Source organism: Cynocephalus volans, chromosome 12 (assembly GCF_027409185.1).
Source record: "Cynocephalus volans isolate mCynVol1 chromosome 12, mCynVol1.pri, whole genome shotgun sequence".
NCBI classification, from domain to species: domain Eukaryota; kingdom Metazoa; phylum Chordata; class Mammalia; order Dermoptera; family Cynocephalidae; genus Cynocephalus; species Cynocephalus volans.
In genome coordinates, this window is record NC_084471.1 from 23,065,739 (window position 1) to 23,086,201 (window position 20,463).

The 20,463-nt window shown below is 36.5% G+C and overlaps 1 protein-coding gene across 1 annotated transcript in view; it reads right to left on the reverse strand.

Moving 5' to 3' along the window:
- The window catches only part of ANO4 (anoctamin 4), a 196,115-nt gene extending 182,808 nt beyond the window's left edge, over window positions 1-13,307 (reverse strand). Inside the window, exons 1-2 of the mRNA XM_063115638.1 lie at window positions 13,241-13,307; window positions 4,078-4,182 (exon numbers count right to left, since the gene is read on the reverse strand). Coding sequence (XP_062971708.1) covers window positions 4,078-4,182; window positions 13,241-13,307 — 172 coding nt within the window. The remainder of the gene's footprint in view (window positions 1-4,077; window positions 4,183-13,240) is intronic.
- Between the last annotated feature and the right edge of the window lie 7,156 nt (window positions 13,308-20,463).

Genomic DNA, 20,463 nt, shown 5'->3' on the forward strand with positions numbered 1-20,463 from the left:
TTAGAACCTAATAGACTATACAAACACAATAATGTCTTCCGGGATATGAATGCCACTCCAGAGTCCCTACAGTCTATATCTGCAAATACTGGGAATCAAGAAAAGAAAAACTAAGAACAAAACAAGAAGGGCAGGCAACAAAGAGCAGGAACATAAATGGTCTCTAGAAAGGACTAAGCATTGGTAATAATTTAAAGCAAGAACTAAAAGGTTCAGTATAACTTTTGAATTACATACTCCACAGTGGTTAGCTAACATAATAAATGCTCATACACATCCACACACATGCACCTCATTCATGAACTGCAGAGTTTTAAGACATGATGCTCAATCCAACTGCAGAAAGAAATATTTGAAAATGTTTACCTCTTAAAAATTGTTCAGATTTTAAAACTTTGGTGGTTAAAAAGCCGGGGATTTTCTGGTTTTAACTGATGCTACTGTACATAAGATTTGAGTAGACACTCAAACCTTTAGACGATGTGTAGAGGGTTTAAATCTTACTAGATAGACTCAAGAGTAAGAATGGCCATGTGACTTTCTTATCATTACATAAAATTAAATGTCCCCAAGTTCCCATTCCACTGTCTGGTGGACAATTTAATTTCAGCCATTTCTGACATTCCCACTCTCCTGCTTCACGTATCTGGGACTATGCAAAGGTCCTAGGAGTTTTGTAAAGAGAAGAACATTTAGAGAGAAGAATCAGAGCTCCAAGTCACACTGGCTGCCGCCAGGCTGCCCACTTTCCAAGCCTACAGTGAACTCATTCATTCCCTCATTCATTAACATTCATTAAGCACCTGCCACACAGCATGCTCTGTTCAAGGCACTGGGGATACAGCAAAGAAACAGGAAGGTAAGACTGCCACCTTCCCAGAGCCTCCAAAAGTCCTTTCTGGAGCTGAGTACTCTTTGTCATGGCTGGCAGTTCAGGTGGCCCTAGTATAGTCTCCCAGACACACAGCCATTCCCTCCCTTTCCATGTATCCCTCCAGAAGTCATGCTACACCTGAAGAACACTCTGAAGGAGCTTGTCTTAGGAAATTCCTCCCATCTTTCTCTCAGTTTCTTCTTCTCCTTTCAAAGCATCAGCCCCCCAGAAGCTCAGGCTTCCAGAAAACGAAAGCCAGGAACTTTAGGCAAAACAAATCTCTGCTGAAACAAAGGAGTTCAACGAATCTGGCTGTCATCTTGGGATGGGAGTGAAGGGTAAGAATAAAGAGGGAGGAAAAAATAACATTAAGGAAATAAACTATAAACACACACACAAATAAGTGTCTCCAAACACTATACTTCCACATATAAATACTTTTTTCCTAGAAAGCAATCAAGTTGTTTTCATTTTGAACAACAAAAAAAGATGTGATCTGTAGACATTTTTATTTTTCCTGCATAGGACTTTGTACCAAAACTTTCACCACTGCTTTAAAGTATGATGCTTGGCACATGCAGGTGAGATGGATAAATAGATGGATGGATAAAATAGCTCTTTTCTTTCTTATGAGCTGTACATCCAATATGGAGGATCTGAAAAATTATTAGAGTCTGGCCAGCCACTCTGAGACACCTTTAGAATAAATGATGCTATGCTGAGGGCATGTGCACTGTAGGAAAAAATAATATAAATGTATTTTACAGTATGGAAGCATGGAGGGGAAATTCTTGCATCAAGGTGTAAAAACATGAGAATAAAAATATAAAATCCCAAAGCAGTTCATTTTTCCTAATCATTTTATTTAATTTTGTATTTAGCAGAACATACAATATTATATATCGACTTTATCATTTATAAGCCATATAGCCTTGGAGAGGCATATTCTATTTTTTCACCTTTAAAATGGAGAAAATAGTATGTACTATTACTTCAAGTTGTTTTAAGAGTGAAAAGAGATATTATGGGAAAATACTTACTATAATGACAGGCCTATTCCAGACACTCAAGAAACACACACACACACACACACCCCCACGTGCTTCTAGCTTGATACTGAAGGTCTCACACACACACACATACACACACACAGGTACTTCAAAAGTTTGTGAAAAAACAGAATTAAAAGATAATACAAATATTTCCATAATTTTTTTATGTACCTTCATATATATATAGCCACAAAATTCTAAGAAAACAGTGAAATCTTTCCATCATCTTGCTAATCTCAACAAAAGTGTGTGTAGGATAGGAATTATACTGATGTTCAGAATTCTCTATTTTTTACATCATTACATGTTGGTCTCTCAAGGCTTTCTAGAATAAATAATCTAAGTACAGTACTGTAAAGAACCAAGCTATGTATTTTTATTCTTAGAACTAGCTAAACTTTTGAGTCATATTTGGAACCTAGGTAGAAAAAGAAGGTAGATCAATGGCAAAAATCTTTCCTCCCAGTAATAACCCAGGCTGTGTGGGTAGCTTCCCAAATCTACTTATCATAAACCTTGTTTTTAACAAGAAAATAAATAGATTAGCTTCAAAGCATTGGAAAATTCATAAACCTATAAAGATCTTAATTTGCATTTTAAAGTAAAATTTCATTTTTCGTATTATTAAATTTAAATATTAAATACTCATAAATTTATACTCTGCTACCTGTTCATAAAAAGGTCATCATTCTAAACTAGGGAACGGTTAACATATTCAAACACTTCTTTACTAAGATCTACTAACAAAAATTACTGTAAAAATATTCCCTTATAAACCTTTAGTTCATTCTGATGTAAGTTCATTTAGCCCTAAAGAACATTTGTTAAGTTCATCTCCAGCACTTGCGTAGAAGCCAACTTTTATCATTTATTGAAAAATTTTTAAAAATTGTTTGCGCTCTGTATAATCTATCATCTTTCAAATCAAATGAAGTAATTACATAATTTTATAACTTTCCTTGAAAAGTTATTTTCTCTCCAATGCCTATTGATTTGATTTTTATTCTCCTGGGGAAATTTTTTCTCTTTTATTCATTAACCTAATGTGACGGTATTGTCCAACCAGAACAAGTAGCTGTTCCTCTTATATTCTTCATTAAAAATATTTCTCTCAAAACTGGCCCCATCTTCAACTTCAGGATCCTTCACCTCAGTGTGCTTAAATCCTGCACCGAGCACGTTCATGAAGGAATTAAATTAAGGACAGGACAACCTCCATTCTAGTCTGATCTCCATTATTTATCATGTTATCTTGTCACTTAATTTCTCCCACCTTCTTTTGTCCCACCTATAAGTGGAGACCCCTTACTTCATAATGTCAAGAGAATAGTAAATGGGGATAACTACTTAAAAAATGCTTAAAATTAGTCATGAGAGCATTTGTACATAAACGAAATGTCCCCAAACTAAAAGTAGAGAAACATGCAAAGCTCTTCATATCTAAACCCCTCAAATGCAACATTATATAATACTATTTGATATGAAAAGAGAAGTATCATCACCTTGGATTAAAGCTCTGATAATGAAACATGAATGGTAATGACTTAGCATGTGATACCACACCACCCATCTTCAACGCTAAATCTATAACTTGGTAAAATGTGTTTATTATGATAAAATTCAGAGTGAAAACTATAAAACACAAATAAAATAGTCTAAGAAGAGCAAACCTTGATTACTAAAAATGCTAAGAAAATAGGGGTTCACTTCTGGGACACAGAGCATCACTAATGAGTTCCCAATTTCAGCTTACTGTATCAACATTTACTTCTTACTGCTTATATTTGAGCAGAGGAATAGTATTTTGGTCTCTTAAAGATTTTTCTTTGATTAGGATTAGTCAAGGAATCTAAAAAATTACAATACTCTGAGGTTTGCTAAATACTATAATATACTAGATATACATAATTTATAATTCCATGACAGGCTTCTTCAAAGATCCCAATATTATGTGGTTCAATTTCACAAATTAAATCCCCATTATACTAACCATCTCTTCTAGTCTCAAAATTATTTTGTATAATATCTCCTTTAAGGCATCATTTTATTATTACTTTTTAAAGTTTGGCATTTAAGGTTTCTAGTTTTATTACCCAAGTATTGTAATAGTTTCTCCTCTGATGGTGAATTTAAAGTTTGAGTGAAACTTACTTTCTTGTATTGCATTAAGAATCTCTGAAAAGTCCGCATCACTCTTTGGGCCGTCAGGTAGTATTTGCATATCCAGCTGGTAGCCTTGCAAATCCACACTTCCTTCTAGAGAAATGAAAGATATTCATGGAGTTTGCACTGGTTATCGGAGAGCCCACCATCTGGGTCCAAAGGAGAAGCAATGTCAAAATCCAAAATGAACAGCCAGCTGGTTTGCCAATGATCCTCTCTCTTAGACAAATGACTTCTTTTAGAACAAATGAGGAACATATACAAGCCATTTGCTCTTTATGGGAACAAAAAGTTGCACTTATATTTCCAATGCAAACATAAAGCAATTACTTTATTACAATGCAACATACTTCATAATATTTACTGATAATTCCCTAGGTGAAAAATATAATACGTTAGCTTCCACCCAAGGACATTTAAAATTATTTTCACCTTCTGCATGCATAAAGAGAAAGGTGAAATTCAATACAAACACTTTATGAAATCATACTCTTCAAAATTATAATAATTCACTCTTAAGGAAGGATTATATATTCTTGATATCACAGAAAAGAAGGTATCAATATTTCTTTCTCACAGTTAGATTTCTCTGCTGCATCATTTATTTTCCAACTATGCCAAAATTCTTTTATTTATTCTACAGACTAATTAAGCCTCTTGTACTAGGTTTGTCTGATGTATTTTTGGTGTGTTGTAAAGAAAGAAGGATTTCATTCTCCACACACCTATAGAACATTTAAGAAAGTCAAAGAAACCAAGATATCAAAAAGTAGCTTTATCATTAACAATAATAAAGCTAAATGCTTCCTAATATAATCAGTAAGAACATTTCCAATTTGAGGAGTCTGAAAAGGTTTAAATACACAGCCAGATGAATAAAATGGGGCATGACCTAGCTTCCAATATTTTCATAGAAATAATCCTTTCCTCAGCTCGTACTTTAGATACTTAGATAAAAATTTCAGTTACATTCCTAAAATTCAAGAATAAGATAGTCACTGCCTTACGCGAACATTCATTCTAGGAGGGAAATACCCACATAATAAATGTAAGCCTTAAGAAAGCAGGGTCTTTGTCTGTGTGCTATAACCCCAGCATTATAACAGTACTAGGTGCAGAGTAGGCCCTCAAAGAATGATGTTGAATGAATGAAACAAAAGCAGTAGAGCTATAAGTAAAGCTACAAGCTCAGATTCTGCAGTCAAGCAGACAAGCATTCAAATTCTTAGTGGATAACACTGAAACTCTCTAAATCTTAGTTTCCTCGTCTATAAAAAAGGGATGATAATAACAGCCTCACAGAGTAGTCAGAAAGGTTAAATGAGAAAATGCAGGAAAAGCTCTTAGCTGTCACATAGTCACCACTCAGTAAATGGTAGCTATTGCTATTATCGTCCATAATAATTTATTAAAGTGACACAAGCATTTACATAGAGACTATCTAGTTACTGAATGAGGAGTAGGAAGTCATGAGTCAGTTCCTTGGGACCCCACTATGCATTTCAGTGACTGTCAGAAGCTACCGTTTAACACTGCAGGCACAGCAATAAACTTTCCAAATTTACACACGCAGTTGCCTCACTGCAAAGTCTGAAGCTACCTGTGAGATAGCTTCTCAGACAGGACAGACAAACATGCCTTCCTGCTGGCCCAGAATTATAACAAGTTATTTGCCTTCTTCTTCTATGACCGGCTACTTCAAATGGGTAGGGAAAAGTTCTGATGCTTTTCAGCCTCTACTAAGGCTAGTCACCTTTATGCTGTTCGATGGCCAAAGACTTCACAATGACAACAATGCCAAAAACACAAAAATAAGAATATTCAACAGTGCCTATCATCCAGGCTCTGTGCTGTGTACCTTGTTATCTCATTTAGTCTTTAACCTTGAAAAGAAGGTGCAGTGAGATGGAGTAATTTGCCCAAAGTCACACAGCTACTAATGTGTGAAGATGTAATACCAATCCATGCTCTTTAATATCACCCATATCCAAGTAGTCACAAATACAGGCTGATGGAAATAAGGAAACTGGATTTACCAAACAAATACAGTATAATCCAATGGAATAATCCCATTTTCTAATACTTCAGATCAAAACAAATGGGTACAGAGGTTATCTCTCAGCTGTGAAATTATGGGTACATTTTGTTTTATTCTTTATCTTTTCTACGTTTTTCAGAATAAACAGAAAACATTTTTATAACTTTAAAGACATTTAAAAATTCAGACTGGGAGAGTGGAGGGTAATAATTATTTAGAGTTCAGGACTCAAGGCTTAAAGACTATAGATATTAAACCATAGATATTAAATATCCAATTTAATATAAAATATTTCCTAAATTAATGCAGTTCTTAAAAAGCATAAATAAAATATCTCCAAATTGCACAATGCAACATTTTCTTCATGTTAGACATTGAGATCACATTTATTTATTTATTTATTTAATTTTTTAAAATATGACCAGTAAGGGGATCTTAACCCTTGGCTTGGTGCTGTCAGCACCATGCTCACCCAGTGAGCTAACCGGCCATCCCTATATAGGGATCTGAACCTGTGGCCTTGGTGTTATCAGCACCACACTCTCCCAAGTGAGCCATGGGCCAGCCCTAAGATCACATTTAGAATGCCTAAAATATAAAATGTTTTCCTTCCTCTGCTCTAGAAGAAATATAAAATATACTTTCATAAAATATAATGTTCTGAAACTTCGAGCAGTAAGCCATTCATTAAAGTCTAACATGACAAAATAGGTGACACTATGAAACAAGGACTTCTGTAAACTTTCCTAAACAGAGCGTGATCAGTGTGCAAGGACATTTTCAAGTGAATCCCTAAAGATGACAATCTCCACCCTTAGCACATACTACCCAACTGAAAGAGACTAAATGACTTCAAGATATAAACAGTATGCCTACTTTGTACTTTTGACATTTTTTATTGTTTGTCATTTAGTTTTAACATGATTTCAAAAAGTTAAGAATCTTAGTTCTTCTTCATTGTCACAGATGTCTCTGACTTTGGGTCAAAACCCAAAAGATAGGGAATATGTAAAGTAGCCTTAAGGGGACAAATGATATTTTCTGTGATTTTCTCATAATAAATGATGCTAGATTTGAGCTTCTGTCGACATTCTATTCATATTCTACAAATAAAAATTGGTAGCTCCTGTCCTGAGAGGTATATTTAATACAAATCTTCAAATACAGCATTCTTTGCAGAATAGGTAGCAGAGATATTTCAAAACTTGAGCTAAATATCTTAAATCTTCCTATGTAATATTTTTGGACTTAATAGGCTGCAAAGACAGCATTTTTGAAATTGTGAGTTTTGTTTTGAACTCCCCATAGGTGAATTCAATGTTCCTACAGTGTTAAGATGAAGAACAGTATTAAAAAAGGAGGGAGGTATATTTTGTATATTCCAGACTTTCCCTGCATCAGCTAGTGCTCAAGAGAAATCTCTGAAGAAGAGAGAAAGGAAATTAATTCAGTTCTTCTGGAGGATTTGAAACTGGAAACCCTAGATTTACATGTGGGACATTCCACTGGTTCTGGAAAAAACTTTCCATGTCTGTTTCTTTTTTTTTTTTCTTTTTCTTTTTTTTAAATTTATAATTAAACAATGTAGTTGGTTTTCGTGGCTCTTTACCAATTCGTCTCTTTTCTCCCTCCCTCTCCCCGTTTCCCACCCCCATCAACATCATATCTGTTCTCTGTTTTTAACAAGTTCAAGGAATTATTGTGATTGTTGTGTCATTTTTTTCTTTCTATTTGTTTGTATATTTATTTATTTATTTATTTTTATTAGCTCCCATATATAAGTGGGAACATGCAGTATTTCTTAACTTCACCTATAGTGCTTACCAAAATCTATTTAGTATGCCATAAGCTAAAAAGGCTTCATGATACAGAATGCGTCATAAGTGCTATTGTAAAAGACACAAGTTATTAGTGTTATGTAACTATAAATCTAGTGATGTTGCAAGTTCATTCTTTTACGGAATAAAGCTTGGTTTGTATTAGCAGGAATAGGCAGATTGATTCACCCACATTAGTCACTATAAAGCTAAAGCTATTCCCACGAATGATTAATGCTGAGTAGTTCTAGCGACCTAGTTCTGGACTGGGCCCTGACTGGAGAACCACATTTGGCTAATAGTGGGCGGATGTTTCTCAGGTCTAAAATGGAAATGATAATTCTACTGCTTCAGCCATTAATGGTTGACCTTCAACAAAACTGCTTTCCTGTTTCCCAGGATTGTCAAGATCATGATCACCTAAATTATAATGTATCCCTGCACTAAAAGTTCCAAAGAGGACCTGGGAGTCAGAACTGCAAAGCTCCAAACAGCAGGAAGGATTTGTGAGTCTTGTAAGCAGGGCTCTGTGGTGTCTTCCAATTTCCTAGACTCTTAGGTCTATTCCTATAATGATAAGGACTTTTGCAGATGTGAGGAAGAGAGAAACAGGATCAAGAGGGGTTATAGAATATAAACTATGAGATTTTTCAGCTTCGTTACAATGTTGTTTACTTTCTTAACTTGAACGATAAGTCTTGATATACAGAAGGGCTTGAGACAAATGTAGAAAGGAATATGGCCTCTGCAAGAGGATAAGCTTATAAAAGCTAGGACTCTGTGCATCTTGCACATCAGCCTCTCAGCTCTAATTCAGGCAGGTAAGCATAGTAGAAGCTCACTACTAACTGACCATCTGCCATGGTTAAGGGCTTAGGTTATTAAATCCCAACTCTACTAGTTTCAGTTGTATGATCTTGAGCTAAATAGTTACTTAAAGCTCTCCAAGCTTCTTAAATATAAAATTATTTGAAATAGCTTCAGGCAGAAGATGTGATTTTAAATTCCACAAAACACAATACCTTTTCTGGAAATTAATCATTAATTTTTTCCTTTTTCTTTTATTTTCTTTTTCATAGCCCCCTTTTCTATGGCTTTTCTTCATTCACTTTATGTGATCAACTGGTTCTAAAAAGATTTTTCAGAAAATTCTCTCTAAATGCATCATGTAGGTGAAAATATGTATATATGTTCCTCAGCAAAAGGAAAAGAAAAGGCAAATAAGGGAAGAATTTGGTATGTATTTAAAACACAATTTTGTTATTCTGTAAATGCTAGATAGCAAAGAGCACAGATACCAATGCCCGCGTTCATAAAGCCCAAAATAGCTTGTTTTCCTGAGTATCCTCCTATTTGCTAAACTTACATCACACATCTAAAAAAAACCCACTTAAAGAGGAAGAGATTTAAATGAAGGATGATTAGTGTTATTTCTAAACCATAGCACTAACTGTTCTGAAAGACACCGCATTCACCTTCAACGCAATGAGGAATAAAACAGAAGTTCAAAGTACCCTTATAGTTTTTTTTACGTAGGATTTCAAAGCCATGTGTAAGCCCTTATCTTCCAGTCACACCAAAAATCCTATTCACAAATAGAAAAAAAATAGATAATTTCATCCAAGCTTCAGATCTATTCAAGTAGAGCAGCCAGATTTCTTAGACTCAATAAACAAGCCTCAGCTAAAATTCTCAATAAAATGTCTATTTTCAGATAAGGGGTAAAGAAACATCAGACTTTCACAATCAGCTAATTCTCATCTTCAAGAAAAAAAAATAGTTGGCACAGATGAAAAAACACCCATAAGAAATTGAAGACATGGGTTCTAGTTGGTATTCATCAATTACTAACTTTGTACTTTTGGGCAAATAATTTCATTTCCTGTATCACAGTAAAATTGGAGTAATTCCACCTCACAGACTGCTGTGAGAAATAAATGAAATGTAGGAGAAACATTTGTGGAAGCCCTTTGGAAACAACAGAAAATCATCTAATTGTAAGGTGGTTGTATCATAATTATGATCATTCTAAAGACTGGCCATATATTTACCTTTTTCTTCTTTTTTTCTTTCCTAAAGTATGAGCTGTATCTTGATTCTCATCCTGGTAGATATAGAGACAAGTCTTTCTTAGCTGTCTTTCTTCTTTAAAAATCTCTCCTTAATTGCCTGTCTGCTTGCCCTCTCCCCACAGTCTCTGTTTAAGGGGTAAAACAGTATATAAAAGTACCTGATGAGTTCAGTGTGTTCCCTAATTTGAGACCAGGCCTTGATGCTGGTTCCAGAAAGTAATCTTTGAAACTCAGGAAAACAGAAATAAATGTTATAATGTCAGAACTAGAAAAAGAGAGGATGAAAAAACAAAAGTCCAGTGCAGAGTAGAGCAAAAAGAGAAGCTACAAAGTGCAGCAATACTTAAGTAGAAAGAAAGAGTAACGTATTAAGTTGACTACATATGTGTTCAATAGAATGCATTCGGTCTCTTCTTCAGTATGGTCTTCTTCTGCTAAGGTTTGAACTACCGCAGGGATTTTAATTTAAATTTTCCAAGGCTTTGTTATGCTATCTTGCTAAAAATATGGCTACTTAGTTGTCCGAATAATAAGGTAACTGCACACTGAATGAGAGAATCAGGCCTCCGCCACTTACTGGCTCTATGATCTTGGGCAAGTTCTGTGCCTTAGTTTCTCCATTCATAAAACAAGGATAATAACATGAGGATATTATGGGAATTAATGCAATAGTTTAATGGTTCTTTATGCTGGGAATATGGTAGCATGCTTAATAAGTTGTAGCTATAATTTTATTATTGTCAAACTATGCATTTAATGCCTATGTATGCAGACAGCATTATAGTCATTCTAGTTCATTGGAAACAACAAAATCCTAGAGTTTCTCTCCTGTGAAATCAGTATGTCCCAGCATTTAAATACCATATCTATATAAGGGAAAAATAATTATGCATACAGGGGGAAAGGGCCACTTAGGTTTTAAAAGTGAAATAAAAGGAACTGTGCTAGGAATTACTTGGAAAAGTAATGAAACATCAGCAAAACATCATTTTACAAACTCTAAAGGAGAAAAAAGGACATATTATGTGACTAATGACATTTCACTAAGACTGTATGATGCGACTTACAGATAAAGGGAAAGCAATAGAAGAAATATTTTAGATTTCAGAAATCCTCCAATTCTATTTTAAATGGCCTTAAGTTCAGATAATTTGATCTATAACCATTAAGCTTTACAGTTTCAAACTCAAAAAATCAAAACCCATGCTTCAGTTTACCCTGCTCTTGACCCTTTAATTGTAATCCCAAGCCTAACGCCATTTAATACTTTTAGAATTGGCCTATAAAGGGGAATAGAAAATAATATTCATTAATTATGAGAGGCTAAAGGATAAGGTCAAAATGAAATTGATACACAAGAGAAACATCTGAAACAATCAGAAGGAAAGAGCAACCATACAAATAAAAGTTAAAGGTGAATGGCTCCTGTGTTGGGACAGTATAATGAGAGGTCATCCTACTGGTATCCCAGCACAAGTTAACTGGGAAACTGCTGTACGATGTGGTGCCTGAGAAAGAAAGAACTCTGGGAAACAGGAACTTTCAGGCTTCTGAATTTTGTTTATGATTATGGTGACAACAAAGATGAACTTTCCTTTATTACTGAACATCTAATATGTGCCAAGGGGCCGAGCCCGTGGCGCACTCGGGAGAGTGCAGCACTGGGAGCGCAGCAGCGCTCCCGCCGCGGGTTCGGATCCTATATAGGGATGGCCGGTGCACTCACTGGCTGAGTGCCGGTCACGAAAAAGACAAAATAAATAAATAAATAAATAAATAAAATAATATGTGCCAAGGATCATACTGGGCATTTTACATGAATTAAATTAAATTAATAAATTTAATTGTCATAACAATGCTATATAGGGTTCCAAGATATAATACATAAAAATACAGGATTCCAATCTAAATTTGGATTTCAAATAAGCAACATAAATTTTTATTATAGAGTGCCCTATGCAATATTTGGGACATACACTCAAAAAGTACTTGTTTATCTGAAATTTAAATCTAACTAGGAGCTCTGCATGTAATCTGGCAACTCTACTACTGTAAGATAGGTATTAATACCCTCGTTTTACTGCTGAGGAAACTGAGTTTCAGAGAAATTAAGTAATCTGTCCAAGGCTGTGTAGCTACAAGTGACATATTTGAGTTTTAAACCCCTAACAGCAAAGCTTGCATTCATAACCAGTATAATGCCCCATCTCTATGATTATGCTCTTTCCTACATCTGAATGATCATCCCCCCTTCCTCCTGTTGATATCCTAGTTGACATTCAAAGTCAACTTTGTAGACCATATGCCTTTTGAATCCTTCTAAATTTTCCCCGGTCAGAATGCACCCATAACTTTATTTATATCTCTGTTCCAGCCCTTACTACACTCTGACTTCTTTCATAGCAGGTACATGTCCCTGTAGTGAGCATTCTTCTGCATACGTTTCTATTTCCTAACATCACCAGTATTTCCTTTTGGAGAAATACCTTTCCCTCACTGTGTGCAGTCCAGGTGTGAAAATAAATCAAGGGGTCTGGTATGGTTTGAATGTTTGTCCCCTCCAAGGTCATACTCCAATAAGGTATTTGAAAGGTGGGACTTTTAAGAGGTGACTAGATGATGAGGGCTATGTCTTCATGAATGGGTTAATCCAGATGTGGATTAATGGGTCAATGGATTAATGTGTTATCACGCAAGTAGACTGGTAGCTTTATAAAGAGAGGAAGGGGGCACATGAACATGCTCTTGCCCTCTCACCATGTGATTTCCTGAGCTACCTCAGGACTCTGCAGAGAGTCCCCACCAAGAACAAGGACCTCACTAGATATGACACCTCAATCTTGGACTTCCCAGCCTTGAGAAACTGTAAGAAATAAATTCCATTTCTTTAGAAATTACCCAGTTTCGGGTACTCTGTTATAAGCAACAGAAAAAGACTAATACAGGGTCTTACCCTCCCATTATGAAGGCTGAAGGGAAAAGTCTCCTTCTTTCCTATACTTTGTCTCCTTGCCCTCTACCCAACCAAAGGAAAGGCACATGGCCAATAGGCCGTCTCTCCCAAATCTTGAAAATGAGCCAAATGATCCAAAACTAGAAAAAAATAGTTAGAGTTCACTCATTCCAGATAGCCAAATAGTTCTTTTCTCAATTTCTTTTCCTTTTTGAAGGATGGTTCCCTAGGTTTTCCATCCCTATCCTTCAAATTTAAATTCCTTCTTTGCTTGGATTAAATAGTTGGTTTCTATTGTTTATAACAAAGAACCCTGACTGATTGTCTCTCATGGACATGACTGTGACTCCCTAAGGTCCATGTTTAATAGAGTTCTGCAACATTCCAGCTCCAAGGAGGGCATCTTCCAAATAAATATTTGTTAGTCCATGGTAGGCACTCAGAAGTGTCTGTAAACTTAAAGGCAGATGAACAAATTGAAATTGTTCTGGCTGATGGAATGGAAGATCTAGAAGATTCTTGTGTTCTTTCTTTTTGTACTTAACAACCAATCTGAGTGGGCTTTTAGAGAGCACTTTAGGAACTGGGATTATTAACTGTGTATAAAGTAGATGGATGACTTAATAGGCCTCAATATGACTAAAATGTCCATACTTCTTCTAAGATCTATGACTCACTACAAATAAGAAACTCAGCTTGAGAGCTCTTTTGTAATCTCCCAACAGAGAACTATGATGCATTAGTGAAAGTGCACTAAAAATAGAGGATGGAACTGCAATCACATGTACCTTGCCAATAATATTAGTTTTAAAAATACTTTTAAAAAACAGGTTTCTAATTATAATTTGTTTAATATATTTTTTCTTAACTATAATTCTTTGCTAAATCATTGGCTTTATTAACATTTCCAACCATTGGTCAATGTATGTAGGGTTTAAGAACCTATGATAAAATGATGGATAGATAAACATAGTGATGTATTTTTAAGGTGAAGACAGTGACTTGAGAAGTATGTTAAATTATCCCATGTTGATATTATACATTAGAAAATACTTTAATAACATTTATTTAATTTTTATTATATTACTATCAGCACAGGATGTCAATTAAAAGAAAGGGCAGACTGATTCTACTCTGCCTGGGTCAGACTCTAACAGATTAGTCTATTCAATTCCGGGCACTGTATTTTCAAAAAGGTAGTAATGAACTAAGATTGTTTCTAAGAGCAGAATGGGTAAGATGGTAAAGAATCTGAATATCATCTTATTCAAGGAAGCAATGAAGAAACTAGGAAATATTTCAGCAGGAAAATACCTCAGGATGAGATTTTAAACAACTGAAGGATCGTCATATGAAAGAAGAATTAGATTTACTCTGTATAACTTCAGAATATGAACCTACACCTTAGTGGGTAGAATAGAATTTTGACAAACAAATAATCATTTATTAAGAAGCTACTCTGAACAATGCATGGTGTTAGGAGTGACAGAAGATACACAGATGAACTGAGTACATTTCCTGTCTTCCAGGAGAACTACAAAACCATAAAAACAGATGGATTCGTAAGACTTCCAAGTCCTGTGGAAGCACGGGGAAGTGCAAAATCAATTCTGACCAGTGAGAGTTAGAAAGGCTTCTTGGAGGAAGTGGAATTTGAGTTACATTTTGAGAAACAAGAAAGACTAGGTAGAGATTTATTAAGGGAAGGGACATTACAAAGTGAGGGAGGAGCTTGAGCGATGGCAGAGAAATGGACAAGTAAAAGCCTACTTGAGAAATAGTGAAAAGCCATAGATGGGTAAAGTAGAATAAGATGGGTAATTGGAATATCCACAGAGAAAAATCCAGAAAAGTAAGGAGAGGTTAAATTGTACAGGGATTGGGAAACTGGGTTCACAAGGCTGTAGTTTCTTCTGGATAGCCATGAAGATTTTGCAGAAGAGGGCTGTTATTAATGGTCTTCTCTGGAGGAGAGCTTTGAGGTAGTCTGGAAAATGGAATAGAGAGAGCTACTGAAGACAATTACCCAACATCTAAAACCCTTCCACTGGGCCCTCCAGAATTCTCTGAACATCATCAGTCTCTTCTCAGAGAGCTCCCTTCTTGTTACTGCTCTAATGAAAACCTGGATCTCCCCAGAGGTCACTGCTTCCCTGTGCCTCTTTCACATGGTACTGTTTTTCTCCCACAGCCCTGGCACTGATGGATCTGGAGGAGGAGTAGGCATCTTCCTTGAGTCTCAAAGCCACCTTTAGACCATTCTTCTTCCCTCTTCCCTAAACATCCCCAGCCTTGAATCGCATGTTGTTATATTATCTTGGCACTCATCTGCTACCTCCCTTATTTCTTCATGAGGTTAACTCCTGGCTTATCACTCTCTCCAAAACTATTCAGTTCTTGACCGTCCCAGCACATAAGCAGATGATCCTTCCCACACCCTGGCCGGTCAGTCCCTAAGAACTCCTTCCTCCAGTGATCTTGTCCTCTACCTATTACAGTCCCTTATCTTATACTGTGGGCTAAACCTTGTCATTAGCAGTAACAGCGCCCCCCTCCTTAATATTAGTGCCATGCATTCCATTCTCTGACCACCCTCTCTTATCTTCCCAGGTTCTTCTTCCATTATCCTAACCCCAACACCCTTTTGATTCCTCTGGGAACTCCAACCAATTGATCCTACTAACTTTTCACTGTTCCTCACCCCCTTGACATCTTCATGCCTCTCTTTACCAAGCTTCAATCACATAATCAGTCACCATAATCATTTCTTTTCATGCACCTTTGATTCCTTCTCTCTCTTTGCCTACTTCCCCGGAAAAACCACAATCCTCATCAAATCCAACTCTCTGCCTACTCTATACCTTCACTCATATGGCTAAACAAGTTTAAAGAAAAATACATAACCATGGTAACTAGACCTCCTTTAATTTCATGACTATGAATCTCAAATGCCCTTTCATGTGGGCTGGCAAACATAGTTCCCTTGTCCATACCATTCTCTCTCTTTCTCTCTCTGTCTCTTTCCTGCCTCCCTTCTCGTTCTCAGTGATGACCCTGCTTCCCACGTTACGGATAAAACTGGCACAGTGGGAAAATAACTTCTGAGACCCTCACCACATCTGAAAACATCCACATACTCCGCTTCCCACCTGCTAACTGTTATCGCTGATGAACTATCCATGATCCTATTGGACACAGACCTCATCCTGTCCATGATGCCCACATCATGAATTTTCCCATTTTGAACATCATGGAAGCATCTGCTGGAGATCTGCTATTTTGAAAAGAAACTCTGTCTTGAACTCACTTCCCCAACTGCTGCCCTATTTCTTCCCTACCCTTCATAGCAAAACTGCTCAAAAAACACTGCCTATATTCACAGCATCTAATGTGTATCCTCTTTCCTTCTTAAAACCACTTCAATCAAGGTTTCACCCCCCACCATGTCACCAAAACTCCTCTTATCAAAATCACTATTGACCTCCACTTTACCAAAACCAATGGCCAATTCCCAGTCCTCATCTTACTTAACTTTAGATAATCACTCTTCTCTTCTTGATAAACTTCTTTAAAATTTGTAAATTTTCAATACGTGGCACTTCTAGTTTTTCTCCATCATTGTTGTCCATTCTTTCTTGGCCTTGTTTGCTGGTGGTATCCTTTCTGATCTTTTACTATTGGGGTGCCCCAGATCTCAGCCCTTGATCCCCTCTCCTTATCCATCTATAATCCTTTCTCTGGTCATCTCTTTCCATCTCATGGCTATAAATACTATGTATATTTCAGCAATTGTAAATTTTATATCTTCTTCCCAGACCAATCTCTTAAGTCCCAGATATGCTTATCCAACCACCCCCATGATCTCACCAGTTTTCAATACCATCAAAGCCACAATGTTATGGAAGCCACAGGAACAGTGTTTTGGGAAGAAGTGAGAAGTCCAACCTGGTCTGGTGCATGAGAAGAGTCTGGCAAACACCCACCACACTGTGATAAAAGGATGTCATTAAGGGCCTCAAGAACAGCCATGACAGAGTGGAGGAGCTAGGAACTGGATTGTGTTGGCTGAAGAGTGGTTGGGAAGTGAGAGAGCAGAGCAAACGAAGGTAGATTATTCTTTTATAAACTGGGCTTAAAAGGGAGAAGTAAAGAGTTGCAGAAGGAGAAAGGATGTAGTGTCCAATGAAGATGATTATGACAAGAGAAGCTTGAGTCTCTTCATAGACTAAGGGGAAATAGCCAACAGTTCTGAAGGAGGAAAGAGATGAAAACAACAGGACATAATCTCCTGAGCAAGGTTCAATAGATAAGAGGCAGCAAGGCTAAAGGACACAGGTGAAGGCTTGGTCAAGGACATTGGCAGGCCCCGCACCTTCTGAAAACTGGAGGAAACGGGGAAGGATTGGGAGTCAATGGTGAAACATTTGAAGATGGAGGATGAGACCTCCAGTAATTCACGCCCAATATCCTGGGGTTTCTTGGTGAGATTAGGAAACAAGGTTACCAGCTAAGAGGGAGAAGGTAGCGTGACATGGCTGGAGATGGATGCAGCTTCAGTAGGGTCTGGGTGGCTACCTGCTAGGACATTAAAGAGAGGAATCAGGATTGGGTGAAAGTTATTCTAAACGATTCCTGAATTCCCTCCCGATTTGACATTTTGATAGTGTCACCTTGCAGGAACGTTGCCTTGCTCACTGATCTTTCCTCAGCACCCAAAACAATGCCTGGCATATAGCAGGCACTCAATAAATATGTGTTAAATGAATGAATGCATGAATGAATACTTAAATGCAGTTTCTCCCCCAAACAAGCACATAAAACCTTTTAGTTGAAATTATTTCTTTAATGTAGAATTGTTATAACATTTTTAAGAGATCACAGATGTTCCCAGAAGCCTTGAAACTTAACATAATAACCCCAGGTTTCTCCCCTGACCTCAGGAGGATGTTGGCAAGCCAACCCAGATAACTTAGGCTTCAAAGAGGGCATTTCTAGCTGAAATTTTTCCCTGAGCTATTGCAGAGCAAATTATCTGGAAAATGGCCAAATATCTATTTTGTTTTATTGTACAATAAGTTTATTTTTTTCTGAGCTGAGCAAAAGTTTACTCACTCTAATTTTCATTTAGATTCTACCATTGTAAGTAGAATGTAGCCTTGATCTTCTCTGATACATCAAGCCCTCTCTCCTCTTATTGGTCTTGGCAATATTTGCCAATGACTGAAATGAAAAGAGGAAAAAAAAACAAGACTCCTAGAGAAAAGCAAGTTTAACCAGAAGTGTGGCATAATTATATAACAAAAATATAATGCAGGCTATGTCATGTTGCTACTAAAATGGGTCCCTGTTGAATTCCCCCATGTATTACCTGGGTGGAAGACTTTGGTTTTTCCATTAGTGATTTGAGAAGAGCTTGCCTCCATTTTTAGTGACCTTCTGCCTGGTGGGAGTGAAGAATGCCTGACCACGGGCAGGTGACGTGACCCTGGGCGACTTGCCACACTTCGCCGTTGATGGATTTGCAAACGCTTTTCAGCCCCATGAATAGATAAACTTAAACCTGGAATGAGAAATAGTGCCATTAGACTGAAAAAGTAGTTCATAATGGCTAAAATGCCAAGTTATGTTCTGGCATGAAATTCAGAGAGCACAAGCAACTGTATTTCAAACTCTTAAGGGATGCTAGTGATACTAGAACTGTGATATCAGTCAATTTTCACTTTACATTATTTACTGAATATCACTTCATTCAAAAGTGGACATTCTTAGTTACAGGACTTTTATAAACTGGGACCCAGTAAAGTCAAATATTAAAATTCTTATCAAAATTCTTTCCAAAGAATTATCCAGGGACAATATGCATGTATTTGGCATGCTGTTGTCAGGGAGCATGAAACAGGAACTGTTGCTGAAGTATTTGGAATTTCAATATTAAATCGAGGAACTTTCTCCACAGGATTCATAGATAAGCCAGAGCTGACAACTGAACTCACATTTACACCTCTGATAACCTTAGCATTATATGCATTTTTAGAACTATTCTATTTGAAAAAATTCCAACCACACCAAAAGCAAAAGGAATAGTATAATGAACCCATCCTATCACCTAGTTTCCACAAATATCAAGACTTCCCCAATCTTATTTCATCTGTCTCACGCCCTCTGTTGTTGGTTTGCTTTTCAGGTGCAAGAGTAGTTTAAAGCAAATCCCAGACATTATGTCAGTCTCATCAAAAGCAATATTTGATTGCACTGACTTACATCAATTACATAAATATGAATTACATCTACTCATGCATATCAATTGCATAAAAAATTCTTAGATCAAAAGATATTTTTGAAAAATAAAGGTGGAAGCGGAGCAAGATGGCTGACTAGAAGACTATATTGCTTGTCTCCCCCACAAAGACAGACAAAACAATGAATACACAACTATACTTGGAAGAAAATATCTAAAGGAGAGTGCTGGAGCACAGCAAAAGAATATGAAAAACCTACAGCAAACGTCATCCTGAAAGGGGAAAAATTAAAAGCTTTTTTTCTAAGTAGAGTAACAAGACAAGGATGCCTACTCTCACCACTCCTATTTAACATAGTACTGAAAGTTCTAGCCAGAGCAGTTAGGCAAGTGAAAAAAATAAAAATAAAGAGGATCCAATTGGAAAGGAGGAAGTCGAATTGTCCCTATTTGCAGATGACATGATCTTATATATAAAGAATGTAAGACTCTACTAAAAAACTCTTAGAATTGATAAATGAATTCAGTAAAGTTGCAGGATGCAAAATCAACACACAAAGATCAGCAGTGTTTCTATACACCAACAATGAGCTAGCAGAAAACAAAATCAAGAATGCAGTTGAATTTATAATAGCTACTAAAAAAAAAATCTAGAAATAAATTTAACCAAGGAGGTGAAAGATCTCTACAATAGAAACTACAAAACACTGCTGAAAGAAATTAAGGAGGACACAAAAAAATGGAGAGACATTCCACATTCACGGATTGGAAGAATTAATATTGTCAAAATAACAATATACCCAAAGTGATCTACAGATTCAATGTAATCCCACCAAAATACAATTCACATTCTTCACAGAAGTAGAAAAAAAAAATACTAAAATTCATATGGCAGTACTAAAGACACCGAATAGCCAAAACAATCATGAGCAAAAAGAATAAATTTGGAGGCATTGCACTACCTGACTGCAAAATATACTACCAAAACAGCATGGTACTGGCATAAAAACAGACCACATGGATCAATGAAACAGAATAGAGAACCCAGAAATAAATGCATGTATTTACAGCCAACTGATCCTTAACAAGGTGCCAAGAACATACATTGGGGAAAGGACAGCCTCTTCAATAAATGGTGCTGGGAAAACTGGATATCCATGTGCAGAAGAATGAAACTCAACCCCTATATCTCACCATTTATTAAAATCACCTCAAAATGGATAGAAGACTTAAATGTAACACCTGAAACTATAACT